Here is an 18,912-nt window from a genome sequence, read left to right on the forward strand (position 1 = left end):
GTTGTTACATGAAAGATGTAGGAGTCATATCACTCAGCAGTCTCTTTCTTCTTGCATAATAATTTCATTTCAAGATTTGAATAATTTCAATATTGAACTCGAATCAATATTTTACATCCAATCATGAAAGAACTTACATCCAGGAGCAGCCGCACTACCTCTGTCTTCCCATAGAGCGCAGCCTCGTGCAGAGCCGTGCCAGCTTTAGTGCTTCTGTTGATGTCAATACCTGCTTTCAGAAGAAGACTGAGAGACAAACAGAGAGAGAGACAGAATGAATGGATTGGTGGTATTTTCTTATAGCACTATTCTAAAGAGAGGAGACTGCATCCTCTTTAGTACACTGTAACATATTTACACACTGAAGGGCCTGTAATGCACACAGCCATGTGGTATTAACACACACTCTGACACACACATGGGATAATCAGTGACACCCATTTGTGGGAATGCTGGCTGGAATTGGAGCACTGTACTGGGAATGTCAGGCATGAGGAGGGGATCTGCTTGTGTGACAGCCATAGACACCACACACACACACACACACACACACACACACAAACACACACTCACACACACACACACACACACACACACACACACGTTGGTGCAGCTATCCTTATGAGGACTCTCCATAGACATAATGATTTTTATACTGTATGAACTATAGATTCTATCCCCAAACCCTAAACCTAACCCTCACAAAAAACTTTCTGCATTTTTACATTTTCAATAAAACATCATTTAGTATGTTTTTTAAGCATTCTGAATTATGGGGACACTAGAATTATCCTCATAAACCACATTTATAGCATAATACCCTTGTAATTACCAGTTTGTAACCTAAAAAAAAATGTCCTCGTAAACCACTTAAACTCGCCCACACACAAACACCCACACACATGCCGCCCCCCCCCACACACACACACACAAACAAACAAACAAACAGAAAAGTTTCAACAGACACAGTCAGAAACGACATTGGCTGAATCTCACAAAAAACAAGTGGTTATATTTTGCATAAAGAAAATGAAGCCTATTTTAAGGACTTGTGACATTATCAGGGCTCCTGAACTTTTTGACCGATGAATTAGCACGAGTTTACCAGTCGTTTTTAATTACTGGAGAAGGATATTTTAGAACATTCAAATTCAGATAAATCTGCAAATGAATCATTCAGACCAATTTGTGAACCGGTTAAACTGATCTGTGAAAAAAAAAACTAATAGCACTCGTATATCAACTTCTATTTGATGTGTGTGTTTACATCTAGAAGACGTATTTTTTACTTTGTTTGCTCATCTGCAATATGTCTATACCCATATAGCACACATACATCTCTGAGATGTCTGTTTTAGATCTTTTCATCTGGAAAGCATCACAATCTAATAAATATCTGCTAAACATCTTAAAAAGATCAGATTTACAAACATTCATAATCATAAACATCTCAAATACATCAGCTGAATGTCTTTTTGACATCGAAGATATGATTATTGACATACATCTTCCTTTATAGCACACGTACATCTCTGAGATGTCTGTTTAAGAGCGCTTCATCTGGAAAGCATTACAATCTAGTTAACATCTCCTAAACATCTTAAAAAGATCAGATTTACAAACACTCAAAATCATAAACATCTCAAAGACATTTGATGAATGTCTTACGGACATCTGAGAGGAAACGTCTTATTGCAGATGAGAAAACAACATAAAAAAAATGCATCTTCCAGATGTAAACACACACATCAAATAGATGACTGGGTGATGTACATGCTATTAGGGTCCATTTTTGTTTGAACACTCCATTTTCAGTTCCCTAATGTCACTCTTTTCCGAAGTATGTGGTAATGGAGAGTGTTTTCGAAACACTACCGCCATTTTAGTGTGGATGCGAGGTGTAAATGTTTCTAAATCAATACATTTCAAATGAAAACGGATATGTCCTGTGAACAGATTCAACACCGAATGGCCAGACTGGTTCGAGCTGACAGAAAGTCTACGATAACTCCGATAACCGCTCTGTACAATTGAAGTGAGCAGAATTGCATCTCAGAATGCACAACATGTCGAACCTTGAGGCGGATGGGCTACAACAGCAGAAGACCACACAATAGTAAGACCACACAAGTTCCACTTCTGTCAGCCAAGAACATAAAGTGGAGGCTGCAGTGGGCCCACCATTTGTGTACCTCAGCAGAAATCCAGATTTGTCAGACCAGGTGATGTTTTTTCAATCGTCTACTGTCCAGATTTGGTGAGCTTGTACCCACTGCAGCCTCAGTTTCCTGTTCTAAGTTGACAGTAGTGGTATATGGAGGGGTCTTCTGCTCGATGTGCTCGAATGTTCGATGGGATGTATGTTCAGAAATGCTTTTCTGCATTGCGCTGTTGTTATGTGTGGTTATTTGGGTGACTGTCAACTTCCTGTCAGCTTGAACCAGTCTGGCCATTCTCCTCTGACCTCTGTCATTAACAAGCCGTTTTCGCCCCCAGAACTGCAGCTCACTGGATGTTTTTTATTTTTCACACCATTCTCTATACACTCTAGAGACTGTTGTGTGTGAAAATCCCAGGAGATCAGCAGTTACAGAAATACTCAAACCATAATACTTAATATTGATGTGAACATTAACTGAAGCTCCTGTCCCATATCTGCATGATTTTATACATTACACTGCTGATTAGATAATGAATTATTCGCATGAATAAGTAGTTGTACAGGTGTACCTAATAAAGTGGTCGCTGAGTGTAGATGTCCATCTAAAAATTCATGTGACTTTGCCTCAACAAACCATGTGAATACATAATTCACTCAAAGAATATCATCAATATCATCACATAGCATCTCAAATGTTGCTGTGGTTATTCTGAAATACCAAAACCTCTCATCAAAATGATTGTCTACTATTGCATCCCAGAACTGTCTGACATGTTTTCACTCCCAGACAAGGCATCTGCCGCTGAACGCTAGCAAACAAGAAGTTCATCAGAGCATTTTATCTGCGTGCTATAAACTGCAAGTAATTTGTTACATTTAATAAAAGAGAAACAGTGGCTTCAACTTCCATTCCATTTCTATTTTTGGCAAATTTCCAAAAAGAGATGATTTTGTTCTCTTAAACACATGGGATGGAAACGCTGCTTTTGCTAATTCTTCTTGCGATATTCCGATTTTGCAAATAAATTAAATTCGTAACTTGGATGGAAATATTACTTGTGACTTTTACGGGTTTATTCATTTCCTTGACTCAAAGCACAATTTTTTAATTCCACAGTATTTACATGTTTTCCATGACTGTGGGAACCCTTCATTAATTTCATGACAATTAAGCATATTTCCCTCAAAATTTTCAGTATCCCAAAGCGCCTGAATGTTTTACTTATAAGTAATTTCCATCATTCTCAATTGTGATTCTTATTATAATCTCATTACTGTTTTACTGTCATTTTTTACTGTAATACAATGATTTTTAAATTAACATCAGCATAAATTACAGGCAAAAATGCTATCCCAGTGCGGGAATGAATTTTTGTCCATTATGGTAATGAGAATGGTAGGGGGTGTCCTATTAGCTCCTAAAAATGGCTAATGCAAAATATAATTTCTTATTTTTTAATTTAGATTTTGAGGTGAAATATGACCTGGACATGTTCTTGACAGGTTTGGTAAGATTCACCACATTATATCTCTGATGTGAACACAATGCTGATCAGGGTTTGAGGTGATAAAGGGAGAGCTGTCTGCCTTAAAGGAAGTGAGTCACAGCAGTGTTTAAAAAATCCACACACAAACACACTCAACAAACTCAGAGGTGATCAGACGTGTCGAGATAGAAACACTCCTCTCCCTCAGGACCGTGAGTCACAGAGACAGACGGGGCACCGACTGTCTGTTGGCACCAAGATCTCTCTGCCATTCTACTGGGATGGTACAGTGGATGTGTGTTTTATCTCAAAACACACAAATCTACTAAACTACAGTCAGAAGCCATATTTAAAGGGACAGTTTCATGTGAACGCTCACAACATGGAAAGTTTGAATATATGCAACCGCAAATGAGATTTGAGAGCCAAGGTGGAGGGGAAGATTTCTAATGAAAAACCAAAATGTATTAAATTATTAAATAACACTCACAAGAAATGTAGACTCTAGTAATTTAAGTGGTCTAATAAAATCAATGTATACAATTTTTTTTTTGTTTGTTTTTTTATATACACACACAAAAAAATAAAAAATACAAATACTGATGGTACCTTTTGTACAATTTGTTTAAGGTCTGTTACTCACCCACACAAAGCTATCAAATGACTGGCATGGAACATAGTGCACAAGACTAATTTTATGGTGCTTTTTTGTCCTGTTCATTGCTCAACAGAATCTGTTCCCATTCACTTTCATTGTAAGGAAAAGAGCAGCTTAGATACTCTGCAAAACATTTCCTTTTGCATTTCAAGGAAGAAAGACAATAATACACAGTAGGGTCAGAATGAAACTGAGGGTGAATAAATGATGACAAAATGTAATTTTTGGAAGGACTATACCTTAAACACCTTTTCACCTGTAAAAATGTCATTTCACACCTCAGCTGGAGAATGAAATTCAGCTGTGACGTATTAAACAGAACAGAGAGCTGACCTGCCCTCAGTCCCCATGAGAAGAGCTCAGAGCATCTCTCGGATGCACATGTGGCTCTCCAGAGACATAGTAAAGCCTGACACAGCTGAGACTGATGGATACAGATGTGTTACTCACACAAATGTGAGGAGTTTCGAAACCAAGTAATCAAACCCAGAGTGAAAACAGCCTAAAAGAGCTCACCGGATGACGTCCTTGTGTCCGTTGCGTGCGGCGAGATGTAGAGGAGTGTTACAGTTCAAGTCCGACCCATTTCTCTGATCGCCCTCTAACAGAGACGCAACCATATTACTGTTCAACAACAGCTGAGCCACCTACACAAGAGAGCGAGAGAAAGAGAGAGAAAGAGAGAGAGAGAGATTATTAGCAGATAAAGTCCCAGTAACTTTTTCCTCATTAAAAAATGTATACACCTAAAGAAATGAATTGTACATATTTTGTACAAATCTGTTTAAAACAATATCCACTCACATGTGATTAAGACTTCAGTCATATCAGTAGCCGGGGGTCATCATATTAAGATTACATGACCAGCCCAATACTACTCACTTTGTCTGCTACTATCAAACACCTTTGGTTGAGGAATAAATCAAATGTTTCCAGCATAAATGAGCTTCCATGGTTTACTGTTTGCAAGTTTATTTGCACTGTTTCATTGTTGGTTTTGTTGTTACGTGTGGTAACTTCTTTTTTTGTGAAGTCTGAAGTTCATTTTCTACACAAAATGACCCATCACCGTCATTGTATTTCAGTGTTCAGGTCTGTGTGCGCAGCTCTATATCTTGTCTCAAGTGCCCATAATGCAAAGTGATGTTGTCTATTAGACTGGGGGGGTCAAAATCAAAAGTAACAGTCAGTATCTGGTGTGGCCACCAGCTGCATTAAGTACTGCAGTGCATCTCCTCCTCATGGACTGCACCAGATTTGCCAGTTCTTGCTGTGAGATGTTACCCCACGCTTCCACCAAGGCACCTGCAAGTTCCCAGACATTTCTGGGGGGAATGGCCCTAGCCCTCACCCTCCGATCCAACAGGTCCCAGACGTGCTCAATGGGATTGAGATCCAGGCTCTTTGCTGGCCATGGCAGAACACTGACATTCCTGTCTTGCAGGAAATCACACACAGAACGAGCAGTATGGCTGGTGGCATTGTCATGCTGGAGGGTCATGTCAGGATGAGCCTGCAGGAAGGGTACCACATGAGGGAGGAGGATGTCTTCCCTGTAACGTGCAGCATTGAGATTGCCTGCAATGACAACATGCTCAGTCCGATGATGCTGTGACACACCGCCCCAGACCATGACGGACCTTCCACCTCCAAATCGATCCCAGAGTGCAGGCCTCAGTGTAACGCTCATTCCTTTGACGATAAATGCGAGTCCGACAATCAACCCTGGTCAGACAAAACCGCAACTTGTCAGTGAAGAGCACTTTTTGCCAGTCCTGTCTGGTCCAGCGAAGGTGGGTTTGTGCCCATAGGTGACATTGTTGCTGGTGATGTCTGGTAAGGACCTGCCTTACAACAGGCCTACAAGCCCTCAGTCCAGCCTCTCTCAGCCTATTGTGGACAGTCTGAACACTGATGGAAGGATTGTGCATTCCTGGTGTAACTCGGGCAGTTGTTGTTGCCATCCTGTACCTGTCCCGCAGGTGTGATATTCGGATGTACCGATCCTGTGCAGGTGTTATTACACATGGTCTGCTACTGCGAGGACGATCAGCTGTTCTTCCTGTCTCCCTGTAGTGCTGTCTTAGGCGTCTCAGTACGGATAATTTATTGCCCTGGCCACATCTGCTGTCCTCATGCCTCCATGCAGCATGCCTAAGGCACGTTCATGCAGATGAGCAGGGACCCTGGGCATCTTTCTTTTGGTGTTTTTCAGAGTCAGTAGAAAGGTCTCTTTAGTGTCCTAAGTTTTTATAACTGTGACCTTAATTGCCTACCGTCTGTAAGCTGTTAGTTTCTTAACAACCATTCCACAGGTGCATGTTCATTAATTGTATATGGTTCATTGAACAAGCACGGAAAACATTGTTTAAACCATTTACAATAAAGATCTGTACAGTCATTTGGATTTTTACAAAATTATCTTTAAAATACAGTGTCCTGAAAAAGAGACATTTCTTTTTTTGCTGAGTTTATTTCTTACAGGGTTTCTGCAGGATTAATAAGCTAAATTTGAGACTTTTTAAGAACTTAAGACCAACTACAGAAAATGTAAGGAATCAACTGAAGGGAACACAACATGTCAATATGTTCTCTAAATGTAAATGTCTAGAGAGCACATGAAGAGTCATCTTCTGATTAGACCCATTGTATCAGCTATATTCCTCTACTACACTGCTGTGTCACTTACTAATAGATGAAGCATCACTATACTGCTCAATGAATATTTAGGGATCTAATGTAAGCTGTGTGGCGCTGAAATTAGGGGGAGAGGAAAAACATTATAATTTTTTTTTTAAAAGAGGGATCATAAAAATTGCATTTTGTTTTTATTTAGTACTGCCCTGAAGAAGCTATTTGACATACCAGATACTAACATACAGCTCCTGAAAAAAATTAAGAGACCACTGCAAAATTATCAGTTTCTCTTGATTTAGGTAGGGTTTGTAATTTTTTATGGAGCTGTATATTCCACAAGACAAAATAGTAACTGAATTAACACAAATGATCCTGTTCAAAAGTTTACATTACACTGGTTCCTAATATGGTGTGTTGCTTTCTCGATGATCAGTGATGACTGTGTGTTTTATAATTGTTCTTGAGTCCCTGCTTTGTCCTAAAACTGCCCACTTTTCCCCCAACTACTGTACGTTCTTTGGTTTCCCAGCATCTTCTGCACATTTGAGTTCTTCCCAACAGTGGCTAAATGATGTAGACATCCAGCTTTTGACACTTAGGACAATTGATGGACACCTACACAACTATTACAAAAGGTGCAAACATTCATTGATGCTCGAGAAGACAACACAAGAACCAAGAACCAAGAGGATGCAAACTTTTGAACAGCATGATTTGTGTAAATGACAGTACATTTTGTGTAATGTAGCTTTTGAAGGGCAGTACTACATGAAATATTGAATCTTATTTGCATACATTCTGAGAGGGGTGTGAAAACGTATAGGCCTAAAGCAAAAGGGGTATGCAAACTTCTGAAATATATAGTTTGTGAAAATGTATATTTTATTTTATACTTTGTTTTTCACGATTTAACCACATTTGAGCTTTTTCTAATATAGAAATTCCATGTAGCCAATTCTATCCATATCATTTCATATTGCATGTGTAATTATGAGTAAACTTGTCATGTAAGGTACATGAACCTAAAATTCTAAATACAATGGGGTTAGGGTTAGGTGCAGTGTAGCTCTCTGAATGTGACATTGTCTGATTTACCTCTGTGCTCGCAGGGAAAATTAACATTCAGAAAACACCCCGCTTACATTTTCAAGTGTTGCGCAAAGACATCGGCTTCTTTCAGCTCCTTGTTGAAAACAAATTTTTATTTGAACATGTCTAACTTGCGCTGACTGACAGGACGACAAAGAGCGTGAGCACCAAGTGCATGACGTCATTGCCATGGTAACTAGAAAAATTTCAGTGGATTTGACGAAAGACTAGAATGAAAGTATCAATGTCATATCAACGTGCAACGTAATTGCTTCTCTTCTCTACAAACAATTCCAGAGACAATAGCGAGAAATTGCCTGAAAAAAATCAGAGAGCCTACTAGGCAGAAACCGGGACATAATTACATTTTTTAGAGAATTGTCAGGACACCAGGACACACCTCTTAAAACGGGATGTCTGGTCAACGCAACAAGAAAACAATCCCATTTAATGCCATGACCTTATGAATTTAAGACTTGTTACTCCGATTTAAGACATTTTTAAGGCCTTAACTTATGGAAGGGCGAATTAAGACCTTTTTAAGACCAGCGGAAACCCTGTGTAATTTGCATTATTTTATTAGTTACAAATACATTTCTTTCCCAATTACAATGGGATTATTTAGCTGTTTATTGTCTTGCATGTTTGTGACAAACAGTGCAGGTCAATGTGTTGCTTGCAACATAGTATACAAGATGAGCCACTCTCCATGACTCATTGAAACTGCACCTGTCACAAAACTAGAAATTTTGTTCCTCATATTTCTGTTGTGGTGGCTTAATGCAAGTATGTGTTGCCAAAAAAATATTAGAAATTCACTAATAAACTTCAGACTGTACATTTTTCCACAGTTTGGTGGTTAGCAAATGTTAATTTTGGACCCTGACCACACATACACACACAAACACACACTGAGAGCCTTTAAAAATACAAAGCTGAACTGAAATCACACACCACGGTCAGATTTTAGTAGCTGCTTTTAAAAGCACTAAAAGCAGCTACTAAAATCTGAGCTCTCAATCACTGAGTAAATGAATAACACAAATAATCACAGTCAGGGCGTGCAGAGAGAAAGGAGGAAAAAGAATACTTTATTGCATAACTCATGGCCCATCCCTTGTCTGTGCATTTCCATACATTTCTCTACAAAGGGCATTTCCCGCTCATAGTTCACTGCAAAATGAAAAGAAAGAAGATATTTTGCTTGAAGTAAATCCACATTTTTGGACCATTACGATTTTTTTTGCATTATTTTCATGACAGTTAAGCATGTTTCGTCCCTAATTCTCAAAATAAGATAAAATAGATAAAAGATAAATATTACAAAATAAATAACTATTAAATGATATTTAATAATTCATTTTAAAATAATTTTATTACAGAATCATCATTGATGATAATGAAAATTACAGGAAAAAAATCAAAAGTAAAACGTCTGGAAACATTACAGTAATGAGAATGAGATTTTTTTGTGGATCGCGGTAAATGATAATTTGGAGTAATGAGAAATGATTATACAAAATCTTAATGGTCCTATAAATAATCTTCACTTTCTATAAGCAAAATACTGTATGTATATATTTTCTGATTTTGATTTTGGAGTGAAAATTGGCCTAGACATGTTTTCGTGAGATTCCCCCATACATCTGTGATAACAAATGAGATCATGTGATGTAATAAATAACATCCAACATGAAGAATGAGTGTAAACATTCATGATCAGTCCCTATAGAGATGAGAACACATACCTTCACCCGGCCAAACTCACAGGCTAGATCCAGAGGAGTCTTCTTAGCCTTATTCAGCATGCACGGGTTCGACTGGTGCTGTAACAACATCTCAGACTGACAAACAGAGACAGACAGAAGAAGAGAATTTCAATTTGTCCATACTTGTTTGTTTGTAAGTGGCATGCGTTTGTGCACAAAGCAATGATAAAAACATGCAGATTATCCCTCATCCCTCACTAGTACACTAGCAGTGGACAGTATGTCCAAACGTCAATATCTTGGTATGAGTAATTTGATATTATAAAACGATATATTACTAAAATAGTTATTTTTGCTGGAAATTCATTAAAACAATTTTTATATATTAAGTAGACATCGGGTTATATTTGTTTTGGATAATCCTGTGAATTCAACACTTAACAAATGACAGGTACTATAACTCATTTGATTATTTTCTATTTTTATTTAGAGCTTGATGGATTCAAATCAAAAGATAAGATTATTAATTAAAATTATAAGTCTGGAATCAGTGCAAAAACAGCTTAACACTGTGCAACATTTGAGTTAAAAACAGTAGACAATAAATCTAATATTATAAAATGGATACTTCTGATTGGATGAGCCACATTTGAAGCCGTTGTAAAATGGTCGATGGCCTATAAATCGGTAAAGATCTTGTGAAACCATTTCAGAAATAATACCATTTTGCGTGATTTTCCATTAGTATACACAAAATTGCTTCAGTTTCTGCGATACCGCTTTAGTGAGATTTTATGACAGTATTGTATACACAAAATCAGTAAGGATTTAACAATTCTGTTTTAGCAATAGTACCGTTTTCTACAAAAAATTGGTAGAAAGTTAGCAATTGTACATTTTTGCAAGATTTTGAGATAGTATTGTATATACAAAATCTATAAAGATTCTGCGATACTATTGTAGCAATAGTAACATTTTGCAAGATTTTGCAATATCGTTTTAGTGATAGTACCATTTTGGAAGATTTTGGGTTAATATACACAAAATCGCAAGAGATTCTGTGATACCGTTTTAGCGATTGTACCTTTTGCAAGATTTCACGACAATTTACACAAAATCAGAAAGATTTTGCGATACTGCTTTAGCAATAGTACTGTTTTGTGTGATTTTGCAATAGTAAACAAAAAAATCGGTAGAGATTTTGCGATATCATTTTAGCGATACTGTGATAGGTTTGTGTGAAATTTAGCGATAGTAAACAAAAATTGCTTGAGATTCTACGATACCATTTTAGTGATAGAACCGTTTTGAGAGATTTAGTGAAATTATACACAAAATCAGTAAAGATTTTGTGATACCGTTTTAGCAATAGTACCGTTTTGTAAGATTTTGAGTTAGTATATACAAAATCGTTAGAGATTTTGTGATATGGTTTTAGCAATAGTACCATTTTGTGAGATTTTACGATAGTAAACAAAAATATCTCTAGATTCTACTATACCGTTTTAGTGATAGAACCATTTTGTGGGATTTCGCAACAGTATACACAAAATCAGTAAACATTTTGCGATACCGTTTTAGCAATAGTACAGTTTTGTGAGATTTTGTGTTAGTATACACAAAATCGCAAGATATTCTGCAGTACTGGTTTAGTGATAGAACCGTTTTGCAAGATTTTGCAATCCTAAACAAAAATCGCTCGAAATTCTACGATACTGTTTTAGTGATAGAACTTTTTGTGAGATTTTGCGATAGTAAGCAAAATCTCTACCGAGATTTTGATTTATAATACACAAAATCACAACAGATTCTGCGATAACGTTTTATCAATAGAACCATTTTGCGAGATTTTGCAACAGTATACACAAAATCAGTTGATATTTGAGATTTTGTGATACCTTTTTAGCAATAGTCCCATTTTGCAAGATTTTGAGATAGTATACACCAGAGATGGGGACTCGAGTTAGACTCGGACTCGAGTCGCATTTTCATAGACTTCATCGACTCCAGACTTGACCTGAAATTACTTCAGATTTGACTCGACTCAACAAAAATTTGTATATGTGTGTGTTTGAGAGAGAGAGAGAGAGAGAGAGAGAGAGAGAGTTTTTGTGGACTTAAAACAAAATGCAATACTTAAAATGTTCAGGAAGAATCCTACATTTTGACTACACAATGTAATTTGGAATAAATATGACTTTTGAGTATCTTTTTTAAAAGGCATGAAAGATATAACATTTAGTGACTTGAGACTTGACTCTGACTTCAGATGAAAGACTTTTGAACATCTCTGGTTTACACAAAATCGGTAAAGATTCTGCAATACCAATTTAGTGACAGTACCATTTTGCAATAGTATACAGAGGTTCCTGGATATCGTTTGAGCGATAGTACATTTGCGAGATTATGGGAGAGTATACACAAAATCTATAGAGATTCTTTCAATACTGTTTTAACAAGTTTACAGTTTTGCAAGATTTTGCAATAGTATAGACGAAATCGGTAGAGATTCTGCAATACCTTTTTAGTGATTAGACCATTTTAGCGATAGTACCATTTTAGCGAGATTTTGCAATAAAATACATGAAATCGGTAAAGATTTTGCTATAGTGTTTTAGAGATATTACGGTTTTGGAAGATTCTGTGATAATATATATAAAGTTGGTAGAGATTTTGCGATATCATTTTGCGAAATTTTGCAATACACATAAAATCTGTAAAGATTTTGCAATACCACTTTACCTATAGTACAGCTGTTCAATATTTTGCGATATTATACACTAAATCGGTAGAGATTTTGCGATACCGCTTTGCCAGATAATGTGATAGTATACACAAAATTGGTGGAGATTTTGTGATACCACTTTAGCTATATTACCATTTTGCAAGATTTCGCTATACCATTTTAGAGGTGGTACCGTTTTCAGAGATTTTCCAATAGAGATACACATGAGAGCAATTAAAAAAAAAAAAAAAAAACATTTCTGTCATCACACTGTATATAATATCATACCACTCAGCCCTAACATACAAACATTTATAGTACAAAGAAAAACATATCTGGTTAATTTCGTAAGGCTGACATCATATTTCTTGGCATTTCAGTTACATGATGTAAGATTCCAGGTGCTTTATCCAACAGCAATGTTCCTACAATATTTACCCTAACATTCATGCTATTTTATCTGTTGTCTTTTCATTTAATTCACAACCCCAAGACTAAATCAGACTATAAAACTGGACCTCAAAGCAATACCTAAATAAACTAGATTTCCATGCAAAACTCAGAGTGTTGCACTGTAAGGTGTTCTGAGTGTTTTTTAGGGTGTTGCTAAGGTGTTCAAATCACAAGTCAAAGCATTTGAAAAAGTAACAGCACACCAAAGGGCAAATTTTAATACTTAGTGGTTTGTTCAAATCTCTGACCCTAAGTATAGGCAATAATAATAGTGATGCCCTCCATTCTACTAAATCCACAAAGCCCTAAATCTCTGCTAATAGAGGAGACTGCGTTTGGTGTTCTGTATCATCCTTTATGAAAATGAAAGACAAGCACATATGCAAAAATAATCTAACATGCACTCTAATGCACACAAACACATGCCACACTGTTCCAATACAGCTTTCATCTTTATACGTGTGTGTGTGTGTGTGTGTGTGTGTGTGTGTTGAACATGGGTCATTCCTGTTATGCAGTATGTTTGAACGATATGTATATGTTGTTTTTTTAAGGAAGTATTTCTATAAAGGGTGTACCAAACTTTTATAAATATGCAATGCTATAAATATGCTATACATTTTTACTTAATTGTGATATTGTGATAAAAGAATGGTAACTAATATTATTTACATTTTTTACCTTTTTGTTTTTATTATGATCTTACTATTATGCAGTTTATTGTTTAATCCATTACATTAAGACTGTATATACTGTATATTGTATATATACAGTACTGTGCAAAAGTCTTAGGCACATAAGATGTTTCACAAAAGCATTTGTCTTAAGATGGTTATTTATATCTTCAGCTTTAGTGTGTCAATAGGAAATATAAATGTTAGACTCCCAAACATTACTCCTGCAAATAGAAAAGATTAGAATAGAAGAACAGGGAGCCCTGCAACAGATGTCATGGCCCCCACAGAGCCCCCCCACTGAACATCGTGTCTGTCTGAGATTACATAAATAGACAGAAGCAATTGAGACAGCCTAAATAGATAGAAGACCTGTGGCAAATTCTCCAAGAAGCTTGGAACATCCTATCTGCCAACAACCAAGAAAAACTGTATCCAGGTGTATCTAGGAGAATTGAGGCTGTTTTAAAGGCAAAGGTGGTCACACCGAATATTGATTTAGATTTTTTATGTTTACTGCACTTTGTATGATGTTAACTGATTAATGAAAACTATTTATATCATTATTTTTGAAGACATCCACACTATGCAACATTTTTCACAAGTACTGTATATTATGTTGGCGACATGAAAATGTACTGCATAGTCAGAATGACCCACATATATAATGTTGTAATGTATTTTAGAAAGGAAACAAATGTGGTTCTAATTCCATAAAGCAGATCTCCTTACATTTACATTACTGCTACTCAAATCCCCATGTCCCCCAAACCTCCCTCTCCCTTATCAGAACTTAATCCCCATCACAACTCTAAACCGCTCTGCTCTTTGTTAATAAGCATGTTTGTTCACTGCAATCTGTTTTGAAGCATCAGAGTTTGGTGGGTAATCGTCATGTGTAATGTATACGCACCACTTCGTAGTGTCCGTACTGAGCAGCCAGGTGCAGTGGAATCTGCCCATCGTGAGACGCACCGTTAACGGCAGCCCCTGTCCGCAGCAGCATTAGTACTGAGTCAGCTTTACCCTGCCATGCTGCGTAATGCAGCGGCCGCATGCCTGCAGAGCAAAACAAACACAATCAAAACTCATCCACTGATGGATCTGTTCTCTATGTGAACAACAGGCACACAAGTACAGCTCATGTGTCCTTGAAAAGGGAAAGACCAAAATCTTCAAAACTGTTGGTCAAGAATATGTTTCAATAACATGTTAAAATCAGCAATAAAATCTGACAGTACTGGTATCATATATTGTGCTTCTTTAGCTCAAAATTTGTTATGAAATAGTTTGTATTAAATTCGAAAAGAATGCAAAAATATAAGCATTTTCGCTAGTGTGTATTAGTATTAAATCGGCCACCCTGCTCTTTAGATACCACCTTCAGCCATTTAAAAACCACGTCTGTCAACCATTAGTAGTTCATTTAACTTCACAGTCACAAGCATTTAGAGTTTTACTAAAGGCAGATGAGTTAATAAGGAGATGGCTGTGTTCTAACCATTACTGTCCTTGATGTCAACAACGGCCTGAGCCTCCAAAAGTAGAGACAGCAACTCTGTAGTGCCCGTGAGAGCAGCATGATGTAGCGCTGAAAACCTGAGGGGAAAAAACAGACCTTGGCTTTTAGTTCAAGTCAAGTTCTAAAGGCCATTTATGCTCTCTTAAAAGTTGAAAAATGTTTAACTTTTAACAGATATATGCATTTAAAATTTACAGTTTTTCTTTTCTGAGGAAACAGACCAAAATTTTTTAATGACACATGTTGCACTACACAGATTTTTGTCCAATCAAATGTTCTCCAGAATGAAAATGTCCCTCCACCTGCAGCCAACCAGCAAGTTGCAAACCAGCATTTATGGCTCTGATATAACTAAAGCTTATTGGAAGAGCCCTTTAAAACACCCCCACCCCAACTTCATCAACAGGTTTCAAAAGGAAATATGTCAACACAGAACAGACAACATCACTTGTCGAGCAACTTCATAAGACCTTTAAAGAGATGAAGAGAGAGGGAAAAAAACGAAATAATTAAACTCTTGAGAACTGATAATCAGTGGTGCTGGGAATGATGCAGGCCAAAGCCAAATAATAAAAAAGCCACTCAAATACATTATCAGTTTATTGTGATACCAGAGCACACGATTACACTTTCATCAGTCCCCACTTGAGGCCATCTGTGGTCATAAAGAGAACGGAAAAAATAAAACACTCCAATACATGCAAGACTGCCAACAGAACATTCCCTTGTAAAAGTGCCACACATTGTGGAACAATTAGACTAAAGTCTGAAATTTAAATGGTTTTATTAGACAAAAACTAAATCAGAGTGTTAAAGGTGGAAATATATTCAATCCAGCACAAGCTCAGGCAAAAAACTGTGTACCCTGAGCAAATACGCCCACATATGTGCAGAAGTTCACAGACGTATGACGAATTAAAATGCTTCTTGTCTGGGGAGGATGTGTTTTGTTAGAACATGCAGAAATCAAAGCAAGACCTCTCAAAGATGAGTAACAGGACTTCAACCACCCCTCCTCAAGTGTTTCAGACGTCCCAGGCATAAATCTTCTTCCTGATCGCTCTCTTTGTGAAGTCTTCACAGACAGAGTGGCCCACAGCCATTACTGCAAACATATCACTTTAGTAGGGGGAGCAGTCACTTGAAACACAAGTGGTCTCATAAATTGTTTTTAGCCAAAACTGACAGGGCACATAAAACTTACTGTGGCACTTTTGGGTTAAAACGTGCACCAGAGGCTGAATTGCTTGCGTTTCCCCCTCAATATCTTTAAATGCCAAGTCACAGCTTGGAGGTCATTTCTAAAGCAATGAGGGTTTGTCAGGTTACATTAAAGCAGTCTTTACTCTTACATACCTGGCTCTGTTCCAGACTCTAGTGAACTGCTGTGCTGTCTACTACCTACAAAAGCAGTAGAGGTAGAATGGATTTTCCATAATTTTCATTATGGAATGAATTTCAAGTATATCTTTAAGCGACAATTTTCTCATTTCGTCCACCATCTTGGATCATTTTTTTTTCCTCAATGCATTATGGAATCACTTTCTCCACAATGGATACATGTAATGCTGCCTTAGATTTTGGACAAAAAAGGTATCATAGAAGGCAGCATAATTATGCTGCCACCTTTTGGATAGGCTTAGTGTCAGGATTGTGCCTGTCTGAAATTTGCCCATTATCTTGGCAAAGAAACAATTCTTAAATGTCTAAATGTATGTAACATAAGTCTGAAAACATTGTCTGTTCCTGCATTCCAACCCACAGCATGCCTGAATCATCTTATCAAACAGGAACATCAACCTAATTGCAGAGTCAGATGCTTTCTCTCAATATGAAACCATATGAGGTTACCTAAAAAGCATTAATTTCCTGAACCCCTGGCTTCTCAGAGCTATCTATTAGAGGTGAAAGCTGTCTCCACATATGGGAAAACATGCAGAAGTAGAGCGGAACTGGATCAGTCTGGATAAAAATGAAAGGCTAAAGTTGGTTACTTCAATGTGCACACTGAATCTCAGTTTGCGTGAAAGTCACTGAAACACTCCACTGGCCTTAGTCATTTGGAAATGAATTAAGATTCAGTTTATTAAGTAGAATTCATCACAAGCAATGCAGTGTGACATAGTTAGACTAGTCGACTAATCGCACCATTTTGCACCATCCATGACAATGCAAGCAGCATCAGTGGAGTCACGTAAGCTTTCATTTTAAACTTTTCAACTGCAGTGCAGAACATTCTCTCCAGCTGACCGTCAGACCGTTGATGCTGCATGCCGTTAGGAAAGCAACATAAGTTAAACATTGACTTGAAAACTATAGTCACATACTTAGATATCTAGTCGACTAGAAATGAGTAGTTACTAGTGCCCTAGTTTCTGGCCAAAGACCTTTAAAGTGGGAGAACATTCCATGTTACTGTAACAAGAGAGCAGTGTAGAGCCGAGGAGGGTGGGGCCGGGCTGGAATGAGACACACCCGGTCCCCAATCAGCCTGATGGTGTGCGCGAGGGATAAAGGCGGCCGGGGACGACAGTTCGAGAGAGAGAGAATTACAGACAGCTGTGCTGTGTTTTTAGTTGTGTGTTTCTGGTTGTGTTTTTGGTTAATAAATTATTATTTAAGTTGTCAAGCCGGTTCTCGCCTCCTCCTTTCCTCTAAACCCCCTTACGCTGGTGCCGAAACCCGGGAAGGAGGAGGGATTCCCGTCGCAGGATCCTCGACACTGCCGTCCACCCAGGGGAGCGCCGCTGCCATCCGACGGGGGATGGAGTAGCCCGACCACCCGGACGCGGGGAACGGGACTCCCCGACCGCCTGGAGCGAGGGAGCCGCTGCCAGGGGCGGAGGAGTGCCCTGCCGTCCCCCGGGAATGCGGAGGGGTCGAGAGAAGACCGCCGTCCGCGGGGGGAGGAGGAAAGCGACTCCCCGACCGCCTGGAGTGGTAGGGCCCCTGCCAGGGGCGGAGGAGAGTCCCCGCGGGACGCCGGGAACGCGGAGGGGCGTTCTGTCCGCTGGGGGTCGGAGGTCTGACTCTGGTCCGCACGGGGAGGAGCGGCCGCAGTCCGCCTGAGAGGGTGGAGTAGTGATTGAGGACCATGCGACGGCGCATCAGATAACTGGTGAGTTTCTTTTTCTCTCTCTCCTCTCTCTCTCTCTGTCGCTCCGTGTTGGCCTTTCCCTCGCCATTTTGTGTTGTTGTTTTTTTTTCTCCTCCTGTTTCCTCCCAGGTCGAGGAAGGCGGGGAGGACCCGCCAGCAGTCAGGGCATAAGGCACACCCCAAACCCGGAGAGGAAGGGTGGAGGGGAATTTACGTCATTTCCGGGGGCTCCCCGGCCTGAGGCAACGCCGGGAGGAGTGTAGAGCCGAGGAGGGCGGGGCCGGGCTGGAATGAGACACACCCGGTCCCCAATCAGCCTGATGGGGCGCGCGAGGGATAAAGGCGGCCGGGGACGACAGTTCGAGAGAGAGAGAATTACAGACAGCTGTGCTGTGTTTTTAGTTGTGTGTTTTTGGTTGTGTTTTTGGTTAATAAATTATTATTTAAGTTGTCAAGCCGGTTCTCGCCTCCTCCTTTCCTCTAAACCCCCTTACAGGCAGGTTAAGACAGGAAATGGAGAACGCCTGAGGCTCCATGGCACCAAGCAGCTGGCATAACCTCACACGTTAAACTCCACAGAATCTGGCTGTTACACCATGTCCTAACCAGACGCAATGCAACTCGATCCACAATTTTTTTAAATTCACGTTAATACAATCTTTTCCGAGTTTTTGTCCTATCCAGCCATGACAGCAACAAA

At 38.7% G+C, this 18,912-nt stretch overlaps 1 protein-coding gene across 1 annotated transcript in view; it reads right to left on the reverse strand.

Annotated features, from left to right (window-relative positions):
- The window catches only part of LOC127450315 (caskin-2-like), an 86,129-nt gene that overhangs the window by 25,632 nt on the left and 41,585 nt on the right, over positions 1-18,912 (reverse strand). Inside the window, exons 5-9 of the mRNA XM_051714312.1 lie at positions 15,095-15,192; positions 14,507-14,652; positions 9,781-9,876; positions 4,823-4,953; positions 138-246 (exon numbers count right to left, since the gene is read on the reverse strand). Coding sequence (XP_051570272.1) covers positions 138-246; positions 4,823-4,953; positions 9,781-9,876; positions 14,507-14,652; positions 15,095-15,192 — 580 coding nt within the window. The remainder of the gene's footprint in view (positions 1-137; positions 247-4,822; positions 4,954-9,780; positions 9,877-14,506; positions 14,653-15,094; positions 15,193-18,912) is intronic.

The sequence above is a fragment of the Myxocyprinus asiaticus genome, chromosome 13 (genome assembly GCF_019703515.2).
Source record: "Myxocyprinus asiaticus isolate MX2 ecotype Aquarium Trade chromosome 13, UBuf_Myxa_2, whole genome shotgun sequence".
NCBI lineage: Eukaryota > Metazoa > Chordata > Actinopteri > Cypriniformes > Catostomidae > Myxocyprinus > Myxocyprinus asiaticus.